This window comes from Amblyomma americanum, chromosome 8, assembly GCF_052857255.1.
Source record: "Amblyomma americanum isolate KBUSLIRL-KWMA chromosome 8, ASM5285725v1, whole genome shotgun sequence".
NCBI lineage: Eukaryota > Metazoa > Arthropoda > Arachnida > Ixodida > Ixodidae > Amblyomma > Amblyomma americanum.
In genome coordinates, this window is record NC_135504.1 from 38431041 (window position 1) to 38451704 (window position 20664).

Genomic DNA, 20664 nt, shown 5'->3' on the forward strand with positions numbered 1-20664 from the left:
AACAACCAGACTATGGTAATAATAACAGTTAGTAAAACTCTGTTAATTGCCGGGTTACTAAGCGTTGTTTTCAAAACAACCGATGTCTGCCGCGACTGACCATTGGCTGCTGGAAAGATGTTCTTTCCCTATCGGCTGCCCTACAATCAAAAATTGTTTTTTCAAAGTGGGTGCAGAAGTACCTGTTGGTTGAAAGGTAGTCTATTACCACATGAAAAGTTTGAGAATAAAATAAAGCGAAGAATAAATAGATCATAGAACACTAATGTGAGTGTGACATGCTTCGCCGCATTCTCTTTTCTGATTAACATCGTTTTTTCCAAGACAGAAAAAACTGATAGGACTGACATGCAACGTCACTCAAATGTGTAGATTGTGAAGGAATCACACAGATCAGTTGGACATGGCCGATCGAAATCCGTCCTCCCTAGACATTTGCCTTTGCTCTAGACATGTACCACCGAGTCCACCCTCTGGTAGACAGTCCGGATGTATCAGAGGGTCTATAAATTCACTTAAACCTGCCACATGAACATATAGTTCTTAGATAAGCTTCCCAAAACCATAGCGACACCTTGTCGCCGATGGCCGCCTTCTTTTCCTTAAAACGAATTTCTGGCCGATTATGCCCCTTGGAATCCGCGCTGTTTAAATGCGTCTTGCAAGAGAATGGGACTAGCGTGCTATAGGAGAGGCTGCTTACCAGCAACTTTGCTTGAAGGGCTGTCATGATTGTAGCTACGAGCCACGATTTATGTGCAGCAGTGGTCGTAGAAGGACGATACCTGAGTCCATGTACTGTACATGCGATGTCACCTCCTACCGTTCCGTCACCTCCATCGGTGAATTTATAGCATGGGTAAGCCTTTGGAGTAGGGCGAGGCCGTCGAAGAACAGCCTTGCGTCTCAGTGGACATAACAGCGCAATTCGCTATCCCATTCAACATTCAGGTCCCGGTACGACTTGGGCACGACATGTTGACGCGTGTGCCTACGTACCAATGTTATTGGCCTCGGTATGAGCGCGGCTGTGCGGGAGGGAAAGAAATGGTAGGCGGACAAGGAACTTGTCGCTAAATGGCGACAGGCTTCACAGGGGACCTGACTAGGGCCAATGTCGCTTGTAATACGCAAGTGCAGAGGACACGATAAGAAGCGGCCTATCGGCGGTCCGCAGAAATAGCATCCTCATCGGCCTGCAGTTGAGAGAGAGAGAGAGAGCTTCAGGTACGACAAGCAGTAATGGCGACAGCGACCGCTTTGGCCAATGCCATAGAGCCACTGCCAAAAAATTCAAAGGGACACCTAATTCCATTATGAAGTCGACAGTATGACATAATCCCGTCCGGCAGGGGGGATATATTTCAAAAAACAGAGACGCTCACCAGTAAAATGAAATTTGAATTTTCTTTTACTGGTCGGCGTACCTGTTCTTTCAGAACTAATTCCATTATGCAGTGGCAATGTGCTAGTACTGACAGTGTTATCTTTCCCGGAAGTGACACTTCCAGGATGGTGATATCTCTTCCTTCCAACCAATTGGTATGCTCATGCCTGGTGACGTCAATTCCCTGCAGCCAATAGATAAATTAAATATATTACTAACGACGCATTTTGGCTCCATCGGGCTTCTAATGGTATCGCGTTAAAAACTATTTCCCGCTCAGCTTCCAGTATTCTTGAGCCTTCGTCGAAGCCATGTTCCTATAGCTGCCGCGTTGGTTTAGTGGGCACAGCTTTCGAGTGGTGAGCACGAGGTCGCAGCTGTCAGTTGCGGCTGTCAATACCTCCCGCGCTTTCATAAAGACGGACTGAAGGTGTGCTGCCTGCTGTACGATGTCTGTCCACTTGAAAGAAGCCAAGGTGCCCGAAATCAATACAGAGCCGTCCAGTACTGCATCCTTTTGCCGTCTACCCCTTTTCACTTTCTCCTCCATCTTTTCCCTCGCGGCACGGTTTAGCTGTAGAACATCCTGAGAACATTTCTCAATGAAGAGTGTGCGTTAATAAGGTTCCCAGGGTACAGGCTGTGCTTTTCAACAGTCTGTTCTGGCCATTAAGACGGGTATCAAGCTACCACGGTTGTCAGATGTGAGAGCTTTACTCTTCTTATACCCTACAGGGATTTTCAGATTTGGGGGTGTCATGAATACATCACTAGTTGCACTGCTCAAAGGTAGAGACCCTGTGGCCTGGAAACATTTAACGCATCCCGTACCTCTTCGAGAGCGTGCCTTTAGTGTTAGATCAAAGGAATTCAGGGACTCTTCAGATGTGCTATGCCGTGTCTGTCAGCAGGATCGAAACCCTCACTCTCGCGTACAAAAGAGAATACCAGCGTACTGCCACTCCGCTCTTGTCGACCGCGTAGCATACCGAAGTCGCCCATCGGACAGAGACAGGCGCAGTGCGGCTGTAGGCCAGGAGTGCGATAGGGGTCCTTCGCGAAGAAGGGTGATCACCGCCGGAGAACCGCGCCCAGCGAGGGGGCGCGAGCATGCTGGGCCGGCCTTGCTCCGCAAAAAAAAGGGCGAACGGGCAGGACTGACAGGACCCGAGGCGGCCCCGCTGACCGGTGCGGCAGCCGAGGAGGTCCGTTCGTTCCGACGACGGCGGCGGGCCTCGGGCGCCTTCCCCCCACCCCACCTTGTATAAAAACCAGAGCCGGCCAGGAGAACAATTACTCTCCGCTCTCGGTTTGTTATCGCCAGCCACAGCCGCCGCCGCAGCCGCCATGAACGCTCTGGTCTGTATGGAGCACGCGCACGTGCTTGCGGCGCGCACGCCACTCGGCGTTTTCTTCCGTGACACCGCGAGCAGTAGGTCCCTGCACGCTGTCTGCCGCGCGACGACACTGAGCTTGGAATGAAACTCGCGCGAGGCGTCATCGAGGTGGGCGTGACGCATGTACCGGGCCGAAGGACGCTTCCGGGACGCGGTGTCGACGCTTTCAGGTGTCGTCACGGGTTCATGTCGGTGACGTGGGCAAGTTTTGTGGTCGGGGCGCCATCTATTAGGCGATGCGGGACCTGATCAGCTCACGGGGCTTATCTGAGGACGCTTCCGATAGGAAATGGCAGTGGCATCGGCGCTTTTTGACGTCAAGGATTGGTGTCTGTGACGCAAGCTTAATTTATTGGTGCAGCGCCATTATCTCTTGGAAGTCGGGTGATTTGCGTGTTGGTGCTCGTCGTGGCTGATGACTCTATCTTGAGCAGCTTGCGCCCTGAAGTGGTTCTGATAGCGCAGCGCTTTTCCGTGCCGGGTTAGATTCGTGTTAGTGACGTATGCACACATGGCGGATGTGGTGCTACTTGTGTTATTATTTAGAGAACTTGTCTTGTGCCATATTGGTGCCACTGTCAATATATTTTCGAAGGTCGTGGAGGTTATTTTCATCCAGAAAGCTGATCAGTCTCCGGCTCTTAACGTTGGCCGTCACAGACATGGAGAATTCCCCCTCCCTAGAAGCTCTTAGACCAACTTTCTCTAGTCGTCTTGCTCTTTGTTCCAGGACATGTGAACCGCGCCGGGTGTGGAATATTTAGAACATGTGTCTTTTACTAAGTGTGGTAACCACTGTTTCTTCTTGAAGACCCCGTGTACACGTCAGCGACGGGGTAAGGGCCGCCCCAGCCTTTGTGTAATCCTTCTAAGGGGCATCTCCTCCAATCTATTTAATGTGTGAGAGAGGAGGTAAGTGCACGGCGGAATTAGGTAGCGTGTCGGTCGCCTTAAAGAGGACTTCAAGATGGGGAGAGTGGAGCGGAGGTCGAAAGGAAGGGTTTTTGGGGAGTTATTCGTGGCAGGGGCTTGGTGTGCAAGAGCGTCCGCTGTCCTCTGGTCAACACTCTGCAGTTCTTCTTGCGGGCAGTGTACCTATATGCGTTTCATTATTCTGTTATTGGAATCTTTCTCCTGAGTAATGCCTAATGTATTTGTAACTCTTATCAGTTGCCTAATTGCCGCCGAAGAGTCGGTGTAAATATGGGCTCCTCTTATAGATACAAAGTTATTTATAGCCTCCTCAGCCCCAGGGGGTCGTAAAACTTCACCACAAGTGGAATCGGGTGGTTGCACACATGTTCCCAATGCGTGATTAACTCAGTGCGAAGGCTGCGACGGTCATCACGTACTTTCTCTTTTAATTGTCTTGTTGCCTGTCACAGTTCACCAAGTTTACTCAGTGTATTCAACTGTGTATATTCCTGGAGAACCGGGATATATGTATTAGTTTTGGCAGCACCGTGATGGCGCGCACTCGGTTGCTATTTACCGTTGCCAGCGCCGCTCATTGTCGGCTCGGCAATCGATGAAACTGAGCCAGGTATAGTATGCGGGGCTTAGGTAGGTACTGAACATCTGACCATCTCAGTTCGGCCTCCTCCTCCCCTAGTTGATATGCGTTTGATCAAGTGTAACGTAGTCACTGCTCCCTTATGTCCTCTGGAGCAATCGTGTTCCTTTGCCAGACTTATGAATGTCAAGTCCAAGGACTCTCAGCTCGTACACTTCTTGTAATGTCTAGTTTCGAATTTTTATACCACGACTTTTTTAGCTGCCAGTTGCTTTCTTTCGTTTTTGTTATCCACGTTAACGTATCTGGACTTCTGGGGTGAGAGCTCTAATGCTGCTCCGCGAATGTACTCTTCCTGTGTATTTAAGACCTCTTGTAAATGAAGGTCCCGCGTCTCCAAGTGTTTATGAGTGGATCATACTTTGAAATCATCTGCGTAAATCATGAACTCTACTTGTGGTATTTCCGCTAATTTTCACGCGAATCGCATCAAAGATATATTAGACACCTTTATTATACCGTTTACTATGTTACCGATACCGGAGTACCAGGAGGCCATCCACCGCCAATACGCACGACCTGATTGGTCCCGATGCGGTAGGCGTCCATGTGGCTGCCGGGTACCTGGAGCCATCTGGCGCCCTCAAGTGGATCTGCGCATGCGCACTGACTGCGCCGGGCTCCCAGTACTCTGCTAACGGTAACACGGTACACTGTAAACTAAAGGCGTCTATTAAATAGTAAAGAGGCTACAAGTGAACCCTGTGATGAACCATTGTTTAGGCGTAATTACCTAACTGTTCTCTATTTAGGCGGATAAAGAATAACAGGTCCTTAAGCAGGATATGTACAACTTTCATATTATGTACCACCTAGGGCTGAGCGTTCCAGCGAAATCTGTGTTTATTTAACGAGCCCACCTTTTTTAATTATGTCACACGTTTTCACTAGTGGCGTTTATAATTATCTGTCCTGCAGGAATCATCTAATTTTTTAGAACACCTCGTTCGTTGCTACAGCTACGTGAATTTCAACATAACATCGAGGTGATGACGCAATGGGAGATTGAAGCTGATGGGTCTTTTGTAACTCTTGCCTCACGTTATAGCTGAATTGGTCAGAGCAGAACGCTTCCCGCTGTGCTACCGATCTGAGAGAGCAGCTCGATCGAGAACAATTAGTGCTAAACGATCGTATAGACTAAGATCCCATCTTTCCCTTCTTCATCGTCTATGTAACCATACCCAGCAATTTTGTACAAGAGCATTTTTGAACGAAAAAGTGTTTATGAACAAAATTTTTTTTACATATTATAAGACTTCACTATGACAATCAATATATCGGCAGATCTCTCGTGAGCAGGCTTGCGTTTTTTGCTGTTAGCGCTTTTGCTATCGTTCTCCATTGGTATGCTATGGCACTCTTAGCTGCTCGATGTGAGTGATGGAAACACTTTAAAAGAATGATTTTTCTGCGCGTCGGAAGAGTGAACAATTGCTTTCAATATTTCCTGAGCAGTAGCTTACAATGTCCGAATTTTCAAAATTTTCGCCCAAGAATTCTTCACATGCACCTCCCCTCACGGGCCCGTTTACCAACTGCAATGTTCATCTTGGGCTTTTCTCTGAGCATGACGTTTTTATTTTACGGTCTGTCTCTCTTTGTCGTTTATCGTAGCGTGCTGATCAGCCTTTTGGGGCAGGCAGGATGTATGATTTACAAAAAAAACATTTGTTTGCGTATCTCTGTACCTTGTGCTTTTGTCGGCGTGTCCTTGATTCAGAATGCGTAATATATACAGCAACTCAATCATGGTGGTATATGTAGCAAAAAGCTGCGCACACTATATGCCGACGTGCGCCAAGTCACAGAAACTTGTATTTTTTGCTCAGCAAGCAGCATGACGTGCAAAAACCCGGCGGACCGGCGCTATTCTGCCATGCCTTACCTATTCGCCTCGTATTGTTAAGCTTACTTTTCTTAACTATTAGTGCGATTAGTTAACCCAAGAATATGCGCTTCACGGAACCTTTTCCCGTAATATAGCGATGTCCCCTGATGCTCCTGCCTTCTTCTCGAACGAGTCCTCAAGTCTTCTACGCCGCGAAAATACCAAATTGACCTTTATTCTGAAATTCAGGTCCGAACGATTGCCTAGCACAAGCAATCCGACATTTATTCTCGCCAAGTTGCCGCAGTTTTTCCCATCATTAACACCTTTCAAATGAGGCACGGGGGAGCCCACAGTATACACTGCTTTTCGACCTAGCCCTTATCTTCGTCACGATCTTTGAAAAAAAAAATAGTACAGAGGTCGGGTCGTAGTTCGTATTTCAAACGTAAATGAGATTGTGTACAGCGGCCGTTGTCCTCGGTGTGCTTGCACGGTCTTATTTTTATAAGACCATCCCCCCCCCCCCCCCCCCCCCCCCCCCCAAGTATGCGGCTACCTAAGCCAGAGCTCAGCTAGCACTTAGCGCATCCCATCCCAATAGGTGTTCGTGAGCGAGCTCAGTGAGAGAGAGAGAGCTAGCGCCAATCGTTACCGTCTTGGACCTTGGCGTTCCTAAACGTCGTGATGTTCTGCCCGGTTGTAAAGAGTCTTAAATGGCTCGCTTCCATTACGGCGCTCTCAATACCCCACCGAATAAGAAGAGAAAAAAGAAGTAGAGAAAAATAGGAGCGGCCCGCGGGCGCCTTTGATTCACGGCTTCACTTTGTGCCGCGTCGGGCCGTGCGCAAGGCTGATGCTTTAAATGCGCGAGGCCATTCTTTCTAGCTTTCTCATTTCAATTCGTGCAAGCCTTCAAGGTCTATCTGCTCTCGAAGCTACGCTGTTGATTGGTGTCTACGCCGCATTCGTACACCGTGAGGAAAGTGGTTGCTCAGGGAACTAGAATCAGCGTTTTTTGCCGATTTGGTGGAACGTTCTCAGCGAAGGTTTTTCTTGTACGCTTATTCTCTGCGACGGCGCTGATCTTTGCTTAGTGAGATAACTGGCAAACACAGGAGACGACGGCGTTTAGAGTGGTTTAAAGTTGTACAAAATCGAAAAGGGCTGTTTAACGAAGTAAAACCAGGCTAGTCTGTATCTGCAGGCTGAGAAACATGCTTGATGTGCGGGCGTTGTCGCTGCTTTGAGCGCATGCACTCGCTTGTTAAGCAGCGGTTGATAAGTCTCAGCTAGGAAGTACAAGTCTGCTCGTTTAATTGCTTTCCGGGCCTTGACGATGCAGGTCACCAGAGCGGCTCGTTCAAATACAAGATAAAGAGCTATTGCATACAAACCCGTTAAAAACGATAACGATCGTAAAAAGAAGGCAATTAAAACCGTTATCATTTCCAGAGTAAGAGGACTTGATAGCAGTCGGGGTTTTTCTTTCCACCAGTGAGCCATCATGACAGGGGCTTTAAAGGGGATCTTTGATTTTAAAACGTGAAGGTTAATGAGAAAATGAAATCTGTGCTCTAAACATCTTAAATTAAATCCATTTATGCTGTCCAATGATTCATTTTTACGAATTTTATTGAGAAAGGGTTTGAAATTGGCATGTTTTCGCGAAAGGAAAGGAAAACGCGAGTGGGAACGCATAGCGCAAGTACAGAAAAGGCCGTACAAAGAAGTCGGCATCGCGCAACAAGCCATGCCAGCAGAAAACATGTAATAATTCATTAGTAGACATGGGAGTATTCAAAACGAATGGAAATCATGCCGTTTAGACAGTATTCTTTTTTTTTCTCTCTCAGCTCTAGTGATCAGGTGGCACGTGTTCTCTACAACTGCTCTCAAGTTTTCGCATACCTAAGTGATCGTTTCGAGATTGCCCATTTCCTGAGCAGTCCTATCTTTGGCTACTGCGATCGTACAGCGCAATGGTACCGCGCAATCGCGAACCCATCTCGTCTACAAGGGCGTACCGCCAGTTTTTTATTTTTTGCCGCCGGTTTTTATTGTACCCCCTCCCTCTTTTCTTATCTCAAAATCTCTACTGATTACCGTTGACTTCTTCAGCCAGTCGTTTTGTTTAAACGCGAAAAATAGCTTAATATCTCGCTTACTACACGAATGATTGGTTTAGGCGCCCAATATATTATCTTAAAACATCACGGTAATTTTGTTGGAAGATGTTGGAAGCGGCGTGTGGTCTATGGGTGCGTAAAACGCGCTTTCCATCAAATTTGTTCGTACGATGTACACAATGCGTGCCGCAGTACCAGTGCGAAAGCTTCTAATGAATGCACTCCAGGATTCTAGGATTTAAAAATGAGCACTTTCTAGTACGCAGTGTTCCTTTCGTTTACATATTTTTACCATTAGGTAAATGTCACCACGTCCATGGCCTTACACCATTGAGCTTCTACCACGTGTCTAGTTCTTTTTTGTTTTCAAATTTTCATGGTACCTGTATAAGCGAAATTCTACATTTCACTTCTGTTGTGCAGATATTTTTGTTCATTTTGTTCCTTGACTTTTTTTGTGCTTTCTTCCTCCCTCTCCTATTTTTTTTTGTCGGCTCCCGCACAGGATTTTTTCCCCTGTCTGATACCAGAGTAGAGAAGTCGCAAGTGTAAGAAAAAAAAGAAAAAGGTGCTACAAGCCGTGACAAGTAGTCATCGAAAGCTTTCTTTGAGAATCGAGGCAGCTTTCTTGCTGAAATATTCTTGTATTACCATTTATTCTACAGCTTGTGCCAATGGGTTGGGTTGTGCTTGGCTCAGTGGCGCATAATCATATAAGGCTACCATGAACCAACCTCAACTTGTTCCCATGAATCATTCCTTGCCATAGCTTCCTGTTTTGTTCTCTTAAAGCCGTTTTTTCCTATTTAACTACTCATCCTGAAGAGAGAAATCAATTCTTTTCACATTATAGGTAAGCCTTCTACTTTAGGTTACATCACTGCAAAAATATTTTCGTTCAACAGGACTTCTCGGATCGAATTTTTGCAGGTCGCCCACAGTGGGGATGTGCAATTTTCATTTTGATGACAATAGGACCAAAAACAGCATAACTCCGCTGAGAAATGGGGCCTTTTAAGCTCTCATCTTTCCTCTTATGTCTTTAAGCTCGATTGTCAGCCTTTTCGCAACGTGACAGACGGTCGCTGTCTCACTAATAATGATGTAGATAGACGTTGCTACAGCTGTCTGACGGTGCGCCACCCGTGTTGCGTGCTCAGCTCGCCGCCGTTCTTCTGGGCCTGGCGTCCTACGCCGCCGCCGGAGGCTTCACTCCTCCGTCGCCGTACGCCGCTAGCGTGTACGGCCCCGCCATCGGATCCGGAGGCTACGGATACGGCGGACGCGGATTCCTGCCCCAGGCCTACAACCTCCAGGTAAGACGCCACACTGATCACAGTGGAACGGAGCAGGACGAGGACTTCGGTAACTCTCTTCCCATGTAACAGGCTTTTGACTTTTTCGGAAAACATGGGGAAGCATTGAAGAACGAAGCAGATGGAGGGGGAGCTGGAAATGGGACTCTTGGAAGCACACGATGAGCACGAGGTTGGAGAGAAGCATCCCTCTTTTTTCCACAAAGCCTGAATTGTGAAAAAGGAATTTTAGAAGAACTCCATACCCGCCGCGGTAGCTCAGTGGTTAGGGCGCTCGGCTACTGATCCGGAGTTCCCGGGATCGAACCCGACCGCGGCGGCTGCGTTTTTATGGAGGCAAAACGCTAAGGCGCCTGTGTGCTGTGCGATGTCAGTGCACACTAAAGATCCCCAGGTGGTCGAATTTATTTCGGAGCCTTCCACTACGGCACCTCTTTCTTCCTTTCTTCTTTCACTCCCTCCTTTATCCCTTCCCTTACGGCGCGGTTCAGGTGTCCAACGATATGAGACAGATACTGCGCCATTCTCTTCCCCCACAAGAAAACCAATTATTATTATCATTAGAACTCCATAACGCTTCTCGTGAAGCCTCTCCCCCACAGCGATTGTCAATAAATAATTGCGCAGAGGTGATGAAAAATTTGTTCGTGTTAGATTGAACTAACAATCGGAGCGGTTTAGACTAAACTTTAGTCGACAGTATTGCCTGCTCTTTGGCCTCTGTTTTATCGTCGCCCTGAGCGCAAATTCGCAGACACTTAACTAACGCGCAGTTGACATCTCTACGTTTTGTTTCATTGCATGCTCGTGAACTAACCCAAAGTTTCTGGGAAATTCTGGCTTCGAACTTTGCTATGAGATGTGTTTTTTGTTCCTCCCGATATTATGAAGAATGAACTTTGAAAAATGCAAGAATTAATACCCTCACTCCGGTAGCACTTCTTCGTGCAATTGTAGACTGCCAAGGGAAAACCTGAATTGGCGATAAAATGACAGGTTAATTGTAAACGACGAATCCTTGATTTGTGCATAAAGATATTGGCATTGTCTGGTGGTCACTCTAAGCTATAATTAGGTGTGCTTTATTTGTCGGCAACGGAATGCTCTTTATCCATCAACTGTGAGTTGTGGACCCAGACACTCTTGCCATTTCGCATCCAATTGATAATCACGGGCGTTTACAGGTTCGTTTCGGCGGTGGTATCAAGGCTGGCGTCGCCCACGGAGGCTACGGACACGGCGGCTACGGTGTTGCTCTGGGAGGATACGGAGGATACGGCCACGGCGGCTACGGAGTTGCCCTGGGAGGCTACGGTCTCGGCCACGGCTACGGAGGATACGGTCACGGTGTGCTCCTCGGCGGATACGGTGGATACGGACACGGTGGATATGGAAAGCTCTACGGTTAACTGGTGCGTATTGTCCACCTGCCTCAGAGCTATGTCGTTTTGTTCTGGTATCTGTCAGCGACAAAGTGTGTTGACGTTTACTAAGAGAGAGAGCTTGCCTGGAAACTCGTCCGGACACGTTAATCCCCGCAATTTGAAACGCAACCAGCAGGCCGCCAAGAAGAGCCGTGGATGTGAGCTTCTGGGCTGTATTGTCCACTGGAATGGCTGCCACAATCGGAAGCATAGTTCCGCGGCTGAATTCGAAGCTCTTAGCTACGATGCGCTTCACAGTCCTATGGTTGGCAAGGCCTTAGATATGGACTATATTTCCTGAAGTTCATGATTCTCAAAAACCGCACGAAGCTCTGACTTTGCTCAGGGCAGACAATATTAACTGTGTTTTTGTTTCTTTTCGTTTTCCAGACTCACCTGAGTAGCGGCGACATGCGTGTAAATTAACACAGAAACCCGGGCAAAGGCTCCGCAGGACGGATACGCTACGTGTTCGCCATCGGCCGATGCGCTAGAGTACAAACACCCCGAATGTGCACAAAACACTCTACAAAGCTTCCAACACTGTTTACACATCACGAACACTTTTCGCGCATTCTTCTGTACAAGGAACACAATAAAACACGTCTGTAAATCTTGTGTGGAAGTCGTTATTTCTTATCTTCAAAAAAGCACCGGACCATCTGGAAGTATTGTTAAATGGGCGAGTTGCTATCACGCCGCGGTGATAAACTGCGAAGAATACAGTACACCAGAGAACAAGATCTAGACGGGACTGACGTTAACAGTCGACATAATTTTTAATTCCTATTTTTTTAGTTATATCTTATTGAATCCGCATCTCGCGCCTAGTTCACGTCCGTGACCCGAGTTTTCCCTCTAACTACATTTTACTCTCCAGGGATGCGTTTTGTTGTAGGTATGTGCATATTTATGCTTCGTGTTCAAAAGAATTCAACCCACCAAAAAATCTCTGTGTCTTATGAAACTTACTGCAAGCGCTTCACGTGCAGCAGGAAGTGTTTTGGCTAGTCTATTACAAAGCGTTTTTGTTCAATTGATAATCGTTAGTGCTCTATGTCCCATCATTATGTTCAGCGCGCATGTATATTGTCTCTGACGCTACTGTATAGCTATTGGCGCCTCTACAGCTGCTTGACATATCAGCGTACTTGAGGCGCACATCCGCGCTTAGCCATGTGACGACCTCTATCGGGCAGTTTTTCACACGTGATTCTCACCAGGCTGCAGAATGTGCCAAATGTTTGGAAAATAGCTAATCAACCAAAATTCGGAGCCAAATTCATGTATTGTTTATTTTTGTTTTTGTCTTTATATCGCTAAGAGATGAAGCTCTTTCAAGCACTTCTCACTGGAATCCAGGTCTCTAGGAATGCTTATTACTAACAAATAACATGGCGCGATTTGTTAACCACAAATATTTCCAAAATCTTTGCGTTCGTCCATATTTGCCTCACTGGACCCTCTCTACAGGCCTCTACCTTTCTCTGCATCACCAATATGTAGCGCGCCGAAGCTTGGGAAGTTATTGTGTTGCACCTCATGCAGTCACAGTAACTACCTGCAGAGCTTAAGTACAACAACGGCTCCATGTCACTGTACTCTGTTCATCCCCTGCGCTTTTAATCTTCCTCAAAAATCAATGCCTATTAATGTCTTAATCTCAAAAGCTTTTTCATTATTTAAGAAGATACTCGCCAATGACATCCGTTCTTATGATCTTATATAGAGCGTCCCCTTTTTAATGCACCTTCATAGGAGGGCCTCAAACCAACGATGTCGCCTGACTGTCATGACGCTGAGATTAATCCCAATTAAGTATAGCTAATCGCTTCTCATCTACCACTTCCTGCAATGTCACGCTTTCAGATCCAAGTGGATCAACCCCGAAGCCATGAGAATCGATCGACACCATTCACTGAAGGGTATCCCTTGAAGTGCATTTTCTGCCTCGTTCTTAAGCGGTACCCGGCTAAAGCTCCATATAGAGTAACAATAATAAAATCTCCCCTTTACAGTTCTTTTCTGACCCTCGAGCTTTCACAGATCACAGAGAATGCACGGTTCTTCTGGAAGAATTTAATCAGTGAGATCTATATGGACGCTGCAAAGTTCGATTCTGAGAGTATTACTTGCAATTCTGCAGAAGATTTCAGTGAACATCAAGAAACCGTCAGCCTGTGTTTTTATTCTTCAATAGGCGCGGCCCATACCCGGAAGGTACTATCGAACTACTTGGTTATCTCCTTGGTCATTTCGGTCATCCTGAAAGTTTTGCCGCCTCAGCTACGCTGGAGCATTTGCCAGCTCCCATCTCCGCTTCCCAGCGGCGTTCTCGTGTACGTTCCCGCATTCCTGATCTACGAGCTCTATTGTCTTCAGCTCTGCGGACAATAGCGTTTTCGGGCACCACGTTGATGACTGCTGAGATCCTTCCCACTGGAACATGGCTTCAATATCTGCAGCGGTCAGCGAGAAAGCGACTAAGGTGGGCGGGTTTCACACGCGAGGGCATCGCATTTTGTCTCTCGTTCTCAGTGCTCACCGGCCAGTTCCTGTTGGGCGTGGCGAGCCAAAAACCCGAGGCGGCCGACCTTGTTCGAGGTATGCGCGCTGGCTTTTTTTAATGAACGGCGCCGGCGCCTTGGCGGTCGGCGCTCAGCGTTAAGCTGTGCCCTGATTGCGAGTGCTGACAAGAGTCGAGCGGCGCGTGCGACGGCGTGCTTTTGGGCTTCCGCCACTGCTTTGCTTTTGTTTTACATTGTGCCCTGGGCAACGGACCTCAAGGCAACTGCGACCACGGCGCTGATAAAGCGTGTCCCGCCGCGTTTGCAGCTCGACAAGGCCTGCTACAAGGGACTCACGGCGTGCGTTGGTGGATGGCGTTGCGTCAGTTCTCACTGCGACCCCTGATGCCAAGGAAACGGCATAGCTAAAGTATTTCCCCGTTGTCGTTTAAATGTGTCATGTAGTGACCTTATGCGAAATTGTCATTGCGTAAAATTAAACAAGCACTATGCAGACAAACGCCCCGCGGTGGCTCTGTAATTAAGGCGCTGGCCTACTGATCCGGAGTACCCAGGCTCGAACCCGACCGCGGCGGCTGCGTTTCGATGGAGGCGAAACGCTAAGGCGCCGTGTGCTGTGCGATGTCAGTGCACGTTAAACATCCCCAGGTGGTCGAAATTATTCCAGAGCCCTCCACTACGGCATCTTTCTTCTTTCAATCCCTCCTTTATCATTTACCTTAGGGCGCGGTTCAGGTGTCCGGCGAGGTGTGATACAGATACTGCGCCATTTCCTTTTCATAAAAACCATTTTTTATACAGACAAGAGCTCAGAAAGGAAGTACAGCATTTGACAAAAATATATAGCCCAAGTGGTTTGCTTCCAAGGCGCGTAGCAGTGCTCTTTAGCACTTTTCACAGTCCTAAGCTTGGGAGAGTTAATGACTTAAGTTCTTCCTGCCTTTATGAGATTATTGTTTCTGAGTATGCAAGAGGAGCCGCACTGCAGGGCTTAGAAGCAGGACCCCTGGGCTGTGTATTTTTTACAAAGACTGTACATAACCAGTGCTTGTCTTTTGTACAGTCTTTGCCAAAAGTTTACAGCCCTGCGGGGTTTTACTTTTAAGCCATGCACTCAGGCTCCTTTAGTATACCTGGGATCCCTGAACTTCGGAGGGAATAGGTAAAGAATTCCTCTTACCATGAAGAGATTTAAAACGCTGGCGGTGTATACTGAGCTGGAAAGCGGGGCCCAGATGCAAACCCCCCTAGAATCTAAGCGTTTGGCAAAGGGTGTGTCTATGCCACCATATCAGTGTTGTTGTTTTGTCAAGATTGTTTATATCACGTATGAATCGGCAGCGACTCACCCAGCCCTCCGTATTGCGTCAGTGTTGTGTAAAGCTTAACGTTAAGGCTGTGTCCCATGTGCATGCGTCAATCTAGCGTTTAAGGGGCACATATGGTTCTTGCAGAGAATGCAGTAAAATAGTGGTACTCGATTCCATACGAGGAAGCAAACAGCATAGAAGACCACAATGAAGTGCAATAATCTACAGTATCATAGGCTTCACACTGTCACGGCATCTGCTTACCGCAGGAACATACCGAAGTGTGCACGGCCGTTGAAATACGGCCAACTAGAAACAAATTAATCAAGACTTGGCCAAGGCTCGAAGCAACTGATCCAAAGTACTTTCTAGCTGCAATAAAATTCATCGGGTCACATCAATAGCGATGGCATGAATCATAAAGGCTTGCCATCATGGTTGTGTACGAATAACGGCAGGACGAGGCTCCGAACTGTGCTTTACTAGGACATATGTCATGACAGCGTGCTGGCAGTCATCCTGAACCTCGTATTTAGTGGCGTATCAGGCATGATGGTTTTTAAAAAGGGAGTTTTTTTGCATGCGACCTGTTCTTTAGCGAAGGCATTTTTCAATATTTATGGCTGGAGGAAACTTAAAGCCTCGCTTTTTTTTCATCAAGACAATGTTTATTTTGCAGCTGTAACTCATACACTTGGGATGAAACTATGCTTGACAAGCCTCGAGTTATAAACTGAAATACAGCGTGTGCCAGATAAGATCGAATAGTTGTACCTGCTTAATCATTGTCGTGGTCCTGAACTCTGCTCAAAGGTATTTTCACTTAGAGAGGCAGCCAGAATAGTGCAAGAAAAGCGCTGTGATGTCTCGAGTGGACGTACAGCCAGTAAGTCTCGTATCACTTATGAACACAATACAGTGGTGTATGCAGCAAAGTCGCCAACCTCAAAGTACAGCAACTCAATTTTACGCAGGCGCACAGAAAAACAATATCTGTTGTTGCTGGAAGCTATAAGCTTGAATCAACATGTGGTTTTCTAAACAAGCACTTCAGTAGATGAAAACTTGTCGAGTATGCAATTCGCCTGCTAATAAAATGAAAAAAAAAATACGTTTCAATATTTCATGAGCATCATCTGAAAGAAGATGCGGTAAAAGCACTCCGTTTAGTTAACCTAAAGTGGCGAATTTAGCAGAAGGACCATGGCCGATTTAGCACATCCTAATATAAGCTATGAATGTAGCAGCAACGATGAAACCAGGATGATGTCAATAAAAGCTGCAGTTAGTATAATCAAGTGACGTCCCCTAGGTTGTCGCTTACGCGGCGATGGGGAGAAATGGCCAAGGCAAGCGTTGCATTGCAGTGTGTATTGCAATGGCTGTCGCATTCTTTTTTTATGTCGTCGTATATAGTTAGCATGCAAACTCCAGAGTGAAAGCGGCAGCCGATGTGAGATGGACCCCATCTCTATAGTTTTACTCTCCGCGCACTCACCTTGCACTCACCTTTATCAAGGTTAGTCACACTCACCTTGGCAGGCTACCGCTGTTACGCTGTTATGCGGACAAAATTCATGCGCCACTAATCTCAAAGTTGATCTCTTCCGGTTAAGTGATTCCAGGGAGTTTCGGAATGGGTGGCATCTCTAGAAAGCTGGAATGTAGATACCACTTCTGCACCATTTTTACGTTGAAGCTGGTCTGTAGTGACAAAATATCCAGCTTAAGGAGGCCTCAACGGTTCTGAAACCACTTAGTCGTTCCTCTTGTATCGTTTCTTTTTTTGTGGAAATAATACGTTAAACAACCCTTTTGCAGCGCTTTTTCTGCAAATATTATGTTAAACGCTACTTTCGTATGGCTTTTTGAGCAAATAGTACGTTCAACAACACTTTTCCATCGCTTTGTGTGGAAATAGTACGTTAAACAACTAACGGCGCTGGTTAAACCTCTTTGGACAACTGTTACCTAATCACGATGGCGATGGTTAATAAAACCGCTTTTCCAGGCTTCGGCCCCTCCCTGTGTTGTCTTTTCGACCGTGTTTCAATTAGGGTAAAACAACATGATATACCAATTTTGCTTCGGCATCAGCGGCTAACGTTTGCCTCTGTCAAAGCCTTTCGCTTCGGCGTCGCCCGTCGCGGACGCTAGGTGGCAGCACCTCCCAGGAGAAAGTTTGCGCGGTTGTCCTCCGACTTCGTCGCCTTCGCATCGCCCGTCTCCTTCCCCTCCTCCTCTGCTCGCTCTTGTTTCGAGCGCAACGTAAAAGACAGAGCCAAGCAGCAGCCGTTTGCAAGGCCATCGCAGGCTGCAATCGCTCCGCAAACCCCGCGCATTCGAGATGGAGCGAGACGGCTTGCGCGCCGCCGTTCGGTGCCGGCGCCGATTAATCTGCGCTCCAGCTGGGTCGGCCCGGTGCGACCTACTCCAAAGAACCTTCGCCATGATAAATGTATGCATTAAGATAATCCTCCCTCCGGACCCCCACATCACTGCCGCCATAAATAAGAGCGCACAAGAAGCGAACACTTGCGCTCGGGGCAAGTCGTCGGTGTTTTCTTCAAACCCACGCATTCGTTTACAATCGAAGTTTTCCACGATAATGAGAAAGATCGATTCCCTAGACTCAAAAAACACGCCAAGCTCTGCCGAGCTCATGGCGCAAACAATGCTTCCAACACAGGGGATGGTATTCACGTGTGCAAACATACGATTAAAGCCCCAAATACATAGGTGACGGATGCCCGTTTATTAAACAGTTTAAGTAACCACGCAGCTGGTTTCGGTATTTTTAAAGACCGTGAATAAGGACCGTCAGAGGCTGTTCCGCAGCCCTCCGACGAATGAAGCTACAATTTACTGGCAGCGCCTGAACGGACGGCAGAAAACAGAGTTCAGTGCGGGCTTTTACCAAAACGATGATCTTTTTCTTTCTCTAGGACCAAATGCTCTCTTTGTTCTCTGGCTGGTACTTCCAGCGCAGAAGCAAGTCTTTCCGAGCGCACTGCTAAATCACTTCAAAATTTGCCATTAGAATGAATCAAATGTTGAGGTTGGTAGAATCACAACTCTTGTTGCTTGCAAGGCCATGAAATGTATACAAGATTTGAATACTGTCGCATCGTCCTTAATTAGCAGGCGCTTCCCGCCTAGTGGCTCTGTAATTTATGCAAATTTATTGCTTAAGTCTTTCTGTTATTCTAAATGGCCAGTAAAGAAAACATTCTATGGCCATATGAACGAAGCGATGGTTTGTGTCCGTGAAAGAATTAGCGGTCTAATTTCATATGCGAATGTAGAAGAGTGCAGTAGAGAAAACAGTTTAACGCAATGGTCTTTGAATTCATGAGCTCGAGGTAAAACCAGTTATCCTAGCACAACGCTATGTTGAATTTCTTTTCACAACGATTTTCCGCCTCAGTGATACACGGTCGTGTCAGTGTAGTTGGTTGCACTGCAATATTACAAGACAGGGTGCGGTTTGAATGCACGTTTCCCGCTCTGGTCCCTCTAAAATACGCTCCGAGATGTGCCCCAAGACTTGGCCGCAAATTGGTAGGGGCCTCGAAAGCACCGGAACCCCTGCATAGTAAACATTCATACACATCACCCCTGTAGCATCCTTTATAGAATCATTTTGGTGGCATTACATATTGCTTCATGAGGTCCGTGATGTCCATGTCGCATAATGTTCTGCCTCCAGTTCCCTACATTTGTGGTGCGCCAGGCAGTCACAAGAGATGTTTTAATTTTGAGCTTTGTTGAGACTGGCGCATTATATACGCAGCCTCTATTGCATTCATCCTACAATCTTAAGTTACCTCGTTATGGAAACTTTCGTGCGAATAGTGGCAATTTTATCCGATACAGTGGCTTATGGCTTCGCGCCATACCTTTGCAGTATAATTCGCGCCTAAAATGCGGGACACAGACAAGACGATCGGTTGACATGACCACTGATCTGTGCTCCGTCGTTTAGTCTCTTCCAATGTTTGACAAGGTTAACTCACCAAGTAGCTTACGGTTTTAAAACACTTTTTGTTCGAACACCTTCCTGCTTTGACTGAACGAATGTCCGTCAGTAAGTGGAGGATTTCCTCTTTTATGGTTGAGAATATAGTTTTTTTTTGTTATCTTGTAAGGCCCATCTAAGCGAGATTGTAAATTTCCGAAAAGAATATCGCGGCCTATTTTCGGCCCAGTCTATCACGTTGTACGCTCATCCAGACTAAGAATTTCGATGCACTCTGCCGCCGTCAGCAATCAAAGTGGCAGTCCTGGGGTCTCTTGTTCAGCCTGTAGCGGCTGTACTGGGGGCTTCTCCAGGGAACCCACACGCCGCCGAACAGTCCCGGGTCTGCGTCCGCGTCGCCCAGCCTCTCGTTCTCCCAGGGTACGTAGCTGTCGCCGTATATGATTGCCTGCTTCATGCGCGCCAGGACCTGCGCAGCAGTTTCGAGTCCCATACTATTGCGTCACTGCTGGCCATGCTGCAACTGAGAAAGAGGACACTGTCCAGTTACTAGGATTACTAACCGGCACATAATCAATTGGGTGTACTTGCCAACTTTGTATTTAGCACGTTGAAAACGAGGGTCCATGCAATGAGAGATAGACTGCCAGAGTGTGCCACCGAGTTCTGAAGGAAGACAGCACAGTTGTGAGTGTTGCATTTGGGTTGTAAGCCCCAAGGGTAGCGTTGGCCTGGCGGCCTGGGGCAAAGCTGGAAACATCCGAAGGTCCCGGCAAAGGATGACTCGACTGGCAACAGAACAACTTGTTTATTCTGGCATCGCAAAAGAGCAGCCGGTCAGGGCGACCACGTTACTCGAAGGAAGGAATCGAAGTCTCTCCCGCGTCCGGCGCAGCTGTCTTTTTTTATACCCTCGGAGTCGAGGGCAAGAGGGAACGGCTTGGGAAGAGTCATCCGATACGGCGACGCTTGAACATGTTCAGGCGTGACGGGCGCGTCCGCCAGGCCGGCGCCGGTCAGACCTCCTCGCCTCCCAGTTGAGGAGCTCCTCTCCCCGGCTGCCGCGCTTTGACAAGCGTGGGCAAAACAAGCACACACACACACACGCACGCACGACGACACGTGGCACTGAAACATGCCTGGACGCGCTTGGCGGGAGGCGTCGCGGCGGCGATGAACGAAGCCGCGGCGTCCGTTGCATCTGCGCCGGCTATACCGCGCGTCGTAGGTAGGCGAGACGTAACAGACCGCCCCGCCGGGAGAAGGAGATCCCGATGGTCAGGGGACTGCATCCGCTGTCCAGAGGGATGTCGCTCGATGATGCTCGTAATCGAAACCGATCGTCCCTCGACGTTGCTTGAGCGCAGCGCACAGAGAAGGCCTCGTTCACGGGTTCAGGATCACATAGGACACTGTAAAGTCACTTCGGGAGAGTTGCCATTTTTGTGCTCGTTCCCAGCAAGCGTTAGAACTACGCCGAAACGCAACCGCTCAGTCAGCAAGCACGAGACAACCCTCACTAAGCTCTGCCAGGCTCTTTCCCCTTTTATACTACTGCCTAGTTCCTTACAGTAGTCAAGCAGCACTCAGAACGCGTCCACAAATTGGAAAATTGCACTAGAAAGCACATAATCACTTTGAAACACTAAACAAAAGCAATATGTTAAAAATCCTGCCTCAGGAAGAAAACATCAGTAACCAACAACTTTGAGGCGGATTCCTACGTTAGGGGCTTCGACTTAAGCCATCGGCGTTACCGTTGAGACTCCCCTTTTTGTAACGCACCTCAA

General features: G+C 47.6%; 2 protein-coding genes across 3 annotated transcripts in view; one reads left to right on the plus strand and one right to left on the minus strand.

Annotated features, from left to right (window-relative positions):
* The first annotated feature begins 2589 nt into the window (after positions 1-2589).
* Positions 2590-11670, plus strand: LOC144101395 (uncharacterized). The gene is made up of 4 exons (XM_077634539.1): positions 2590-2746; positions 9478-9633; positions 10818-11045; positions 11448-11670. Exons 1-3 carry the CDS (start codon positions 2735-2737, stop codon positions 11040-11042), a joined length of 393 nt encoding a protein of 130 aa, XP_077490665.1. The 5' UTR covers positions 2590-2734; the 3' UTR covers positions 11043-11045; positions 11448-11670.
* Positions 11671-18506: 6836 nt separating this feature from the next.
* LOC144101398 (arylsulfatase J-like) overlaps positions 18507-20664 on the minus strand; it is a 29001-nt gene continuing 26843 nt past the window's right edge. Inside the window, exon 10 of one of the 2 annotated variants that reach the window (XM_077634541.1) lies at positions 18507-19343. In XM_077634541.1, coding sequence (XP_077490667.1) covers positions 19158-19343 — 186 coding nt within the window. In that variant the 3' untranslated portion in view covers positions 18507-19157. Of the gene's footprint in view, positions 19344-19432; positions 19541-20664 lie in introns of those variants that run through there. The other variant, XM_077634542.1, reaches the window with a different exon arrangement.